General features: G+C 35.2%; 1 protein-coding gene across 1 annotated transcript; it reads right to left on the bottom strand.

Annotated features, from left to right (window-relative positions):
• Nucleotides 1–4,416: 4,416 nt before the first annotated feature.
• LOC101990362 (olfactory receptor 10AG1-like) lies at nt 4,417–5,376 on the bottom strand. Its single transcript, XM_005363283.1, has one exon. It carries the CDS (start codon nt 5,374–5,376, stop codon nt 4,417–4,419), a length of 960 nt encoding a protein of 319 aa, XP_005363340.1.
• Between the last annotated feature and the right edge of the window lie 229 nt (nt 5,377–5,605).

The raw sequence follows: 5,605 nt of genomic DNA on the forward strand, positions 1-5,605 counted from the left end.
GTCCTGACTTCCCTGCTCATGTTCTCCCTCCTTCTGCTCCTCATTGGAGCTCATTCCAGTGCTCCAATGTGGGTCTCTGTCTCTATCTCCATCCATCTCGAGATGAAGGTTCTATGGTGATATGCAAGATACTCATCAGTTTGGCTATAGGATAGGGCCATTTCAGGCTTTCTCTCCTCAGCTGTCCAAGGAACTAGCTGGGGACATCTCCTTGGACACCTGGGAACTCCTCTAGAGTCAAGTCTCTTGCCAACCATAAAATGGCTCCCTTAATTAAGATATATACTTCCCTGCCTCCGTATCCACCTTTCCTCCATCCCAACCATCCCATTCCTCCAAGCTCTCCCCATCCTTCCCTTCTTACTTTTCTCTCCCGATTTCCCCTTACCCCTATCCTACCTCCACCCCAGAGCTCCCAATATTTGCCTGGCAATCTTGTCTACTCCCATTATCCAAGAGGATAGCTATATGTTTTCCTTTGGGTTCTCCTTCTTATTTAGCTTCTCTAGGATCACGAATGTCCTTTTTTTTTCAAAATAATTAGAATATGAAATGTCCTGAAAATAAGTTTTATTTATATTTTAATGCTCTCAACACTATTGAGATCTGTTTCCATGAGCCCATTAAAACCAACATTCTATTATATACAGGATGTTAGTATATAGCTCTGGCCAGCTGGAAACTTGTTATATTTTCCAGGATGGTCTCAGAGACACAATTTAAGCTAAAGGGAACATGGATTATAAGAATATACCCAACTGTCCTTTACTCTCTTTAAATTTGGGAGCTTTTCTCCAGTCTCACTACTCCATAAATAATTAAATAAAAACTCATATAAGCTAAAATGTGTACCTATTTCTTGGAAATTTAATAATATTTTAATACAATACATGTAGTATATATATGTTAAAAGATAAATATAATCATTTACTTATTTAGGATATAGTCTTTGAAATTTACAGTATGCTACCATTGTCTCTAGTCACTCTGCTCTGCAAAGCTATAACTTACTACCACATAGCAAACACTCCTGTAGTTCTTGTCTTTTGATTTTATCTAACTTCTGGTTACCATGTTTGTGTTCTATAAAAAAAATTGTATATCTATAGATTAAAAACATTGAAGAAATAAAAAAAAATGAAAATTTAAACTTGAGAAGCTAAACATTCAAAAAATAAAAAGAATGAATTGATCATTGGTATAATTAGCATATTATGGTTATACCTATTTATTTATTCATTCAATTACTTATTTTAGTGTGATCTGATATTCTATGCAAAAACTTGCCTGAATAAAGTGTGCTCTCCTGAAGGAGGTTTGTAATATTTAGAAAATCACTAGCCTAGAGGGTGGGTTGTCTTCATCTCAGAAAAAAACTTGTAAAGCCACTGAGATACATTTGAAAACCCTGTTTTCAAGTGATATTTCTTGATAAATCTTACAAATATGTTAATACTAAAATTCCATGGAATGCCAAAGTTTCTCACATTTAAGAATATAAGCAATCAATTAAAAATATTTCTACAGACATTAATTATGGGCATTAAAGAAAAAAGATAAGAATATTTTAAGGAAAAAAAAAAACGTTTTTGGAGGGAGGGTTTCAAGTCTGGGTTTCTCTGTGTAAACCAGGGTATCCTGGCATTTGTTCTGAATGCTAGGATGACCATTAACTCAGAGATCCACCTATCTCTGCCTCTCGAATGATGAAACAGAATGTCTGTATTACCAAGTCCATCTGATAAAAAGATTGTTTAAACCCATGTGTGGCAGCAGGTTACTCATCAGAGAGTAGGATGTCTTTAACATGAAATATACATAATGTCAACTGGATGTAGACCAAGACTGCTCATGCAATTCCGAGGTGCCCAGACCCGAATAATCATGCAGAAAGTATATTAATTGCAACACTCTTTGGCCAAGTTATTAACATTTTAAACTACTCCATTTCTATTTATCTGTGTATCACTATGAGGCTGTGGATTACAGGAAAGGATCCGGGCATCTTTATCCTTCGGCATCTACATGGCATCTCCTTGACTATGCCTATTCTCTCACTTTATCTGTGTTTGGATTTCTCACCTGACTTTAATCTGCTGAGCCATTGACCAAAAAAGCTTCTTTGTTAATCATTGGTAATTAAAAATATTCCCAGCATATAGAGGATAATATAACATCAACTGGATGTTGAATTTTCTTTAATATAATTATATAATTACAAAGCAATTATTAACCAAAATGCATTACAGTACTAATAGTATAGTTTTACCTATTAATTGCTAACTCATTTCCACATAATAATGGAGTAAACATTTGTCATAATCAGGATTTCTATTGCAGTGACTAAAAAACCTGTCCATAAAGTATATTGTGGAGGAAAAGTTTTATTCAGCCTAAATTCCACAATGCTGTTCATCGCCAATGGTAGTCATAGCAGTAATTCAAATAAGGCAGGAAGCTGGAGGGTGGAGCTAATGCAGAGGCCATGGAGGGCAGCTGGTACTGGATTGTTTCCTGTGGCTTAGTCTGTTTTCTTACAGAACTGACAACGAGAATCCCATGGATGGCACCACCCACAATAATGTGGTTCCTCACCAATTGAGAAAATGCTTTAGATCCAGATCTCATAGAGTATTGAAAACTTTAAAATTTGTGCCAGTAAAGTTTACCCTCAAGGTTCAAAAAAGATGCTACTATAAGCCAATAAAATCTACACATAATCTGTTCTTTCTAACCTTGTCTTTTTATTGTTCTTTCTTTTTCTTTATTCTAATTCTTGTCCTGCCTATAATTTCTTAGCTCTCATTCTCTGTCTCAATTCTAATTACAATTACAATTCTCAGCTACATTCTTTTTCTTCTTTTTTTTCTTCGTTTTCCTATCTCTGCTAATTTTTAGGATGCTTCTGCTCTGACTTCTGTTAACTCTCTTTGTTCTTACCCAGCTACAAAGACCAACAAAAGCCTGCAGACAGCCCAACTCAGAGACAAGGAAGTTTATGGCCAACTGTCCAGTAGCACTTTTGCCAAATGTTGCAAAATCTAAGGGCATTTTGGATCTGAAGTTTATAGCATTTACTTACTTACTCTAAGCAATTGGAACAAAGAAAAGACACAAGCCTCAAAATTACCAGAGGTGCCAGTGGAGATTTGTCTTCCTCTGGGCTGTGGGTAGATGGTCAATTGTTTTTCTTGAGGTTAAGACACAGTAGTAAATCTCCTGAACAAAAGTCATCAGTAAACTGAGGTGAAGATGAGCATTAGGAGTTAGGAATCATTTAAAACAAGGCCATTTTTAGATCATTGCTTCTTTACCTACAAGTGAGGTAAAACCAATAATTGCTTATATTTCCTATCTATTTGAGTAGAAATGAATCTGCAAATTTGGGCACGTGGTAATTCTATGTCTTCAGATATCTGGGAATGTCTTAGATGGGATATTTTATATGGACCCTAAACACTGACCAAATGCCTGTCATTAAAGATTATTGCAGGAAGGCTGATACCTGCATGTACATAGGAGACAGGAGCAAACACTTGGTAGTGGGACTGTTTTCACACATATCTAGAGGATGCAATCAGTAAACAGAAAATTCATAGGTAAAATTGTGTCCAGTAAATGATCAAATAATAATGAACTACGGGAGTTGAATCACAAATTTGTAGCAGAAAGAAATAGGCTATGGTGAAGAAACTACAGAACAGTCTCTTTAACCGCAAGGCATTAATACCAACATACATTGCATTTAAACTCCATTCACAGTTCCTCACTCTGATGGTTTGACCATGTGAAATGAGACTGACTAATTACTAAATAATCCTTTTGCTCATAGTAATGGAGGCATTTCCTCAACTGAGGTTCCCTCCTCTTTACTGCAAATGTAAATGTTACTTGACACTAGTTTGTGTCAAGTTGAAACTGAACTACCCAGTACAGCATACATCTGCATGATACTTTCATGAAATAGAAAATAGAGCAGGTATTTTGGAATCCTATCATAAAAAGAACTAAAAATTCTTTAATAACTCCATTGTTACTTTTGAAATCAAGAATTTTCTTGAAATTTTATTTGCACATAAATAAGAATTAAAATTGGAATTAACATATTGCTTGATAATAGACACCGAGTTCGTTTTGCATAACATAAAAACGAGCACCCTTCAGAATGACTCAAAATCAAGACTGTTGAAAAATAATCACAAATACTGTATGAAAAAGAGGAACTTTTATGTGTTTTATGTACATGAATTTCTATGTAAAAATAATTTTTTTAAAGAAGCCATGAAAATTTAAGGGAGCAAGGGTAATGTTACATGGAGTGGATAAGAAAAAGACAATAAGGTAAATGAATGACATGTTTACACTACAATTACAGAAAATAAGAAATTTATTAAAAAATCAAGCATGTTTTGCAAATCATAACATAAAACGTCTCAAAAGGAACTTTTTCAATGCAATCATAACATCTTTGTTTCTCAAACAGTATATCATGGGATTAAACAGCGGGGTCAGAACTGTATAGAAAAGAGAAAGGAATTTGTCTGTTACTGCTGAGTAGCTGGACTTTGGTCTCAAATATGTGATGATACCTGATCCGAAGAATAAAGCTACAATTATAAGGTGGGAAGAACATGTAGAGAAGGCCTTGGCTCTCCCAGTAGCAGATGGAAGCTTCAGAATGGTTGAGATTATTTTTACATAAGATACCAGTATCAACATAAAAGGAACTGTGACCACTAAAAGGGCAATCACATAAATCACTACCTCTAGCATTAAAGTGTCCCAACAAGCCAGGCTTACTACTGGAGGTACATCACAGAAAAAATGATTCAACTGATTCGATCCACAAAATGGTAGAGAGAAGATCCAATATGTGAACCCTATATGCACAGGAACTCCAAATACCCAACAGCCAGTTGCCAGTTGTATACAGAAACTATTGTTCATGATGACAGGGTAGAGCAATGGGCTGCAAATGGCAACATACCTGTCAAAAGCCATAACAGTCAGAATAAGGCATTCAGTGGCCCCTAAACAAAGGAATGAATACATTTGAGTAGCACACGCTATAATGGAAATGCTTCTGTCTTGTCTGTAGAGACTGGTTAATAACCTGGGGAGAATGACTGACACATAACATATTTCTAAGAAAGAAAAATTTCCAAGGAAAAAATACATGGGAGTCTGCAGAGAAGGGTCAGTCCTAGTAATTATGATGATAAAACTATTGCTCAACACAATAATTAAATACATTATCAAAAACACCACAAAAAGAAATCCTTGCAAATTGGGAACATCAGAAAATCCAATTAAGATGAATTCTAACAAAGTGGAACAGTTCTTTTGTTGTGGAGTTTTTAATATGGATCCATCCATGGATGACAGGTATCAAGGCTATAAGTCATTTACTCCATGGTATTCAAAAAATTTGTGACAAATTGTGTGTCAAATCCACAGATCCAGTAAAGATGTCTACTTGTCTTTCTTTCCATGAGTTATTTGCAAGCCTATATAGTCCCGTTTCCTAAATTTTCATAGGATACAAGAAAAGGATATTTAAAACCTGTTTTTCACACTCACAATAAAGAATCATGGTTTGTCACAA

Source organism: Microtus ochrogaster, linkage group LG9, assembly GCF_000317375.1.
Source record: "Microtus ochrogaster isolate Prairie Vole_2 linkage group LG9, MicOch1.0, whole genome shotgun sequence".
Lineage (NCBI taxonomy): Eukaryota > Metazoa > Chordata > Mammalia > Rodentia > Cricetidae > Microtus > Microtus ochrogaster.

What these genes read in the sequence shown, in the direction of transcription:
- LOC101990362 (XM_005363283.1), bottom strand. Translation starts at nt 5,376, where the DNA reads ATGGATGGATCCATATTAAAAACTCCACAACAAAAGAACTGTTCCACT.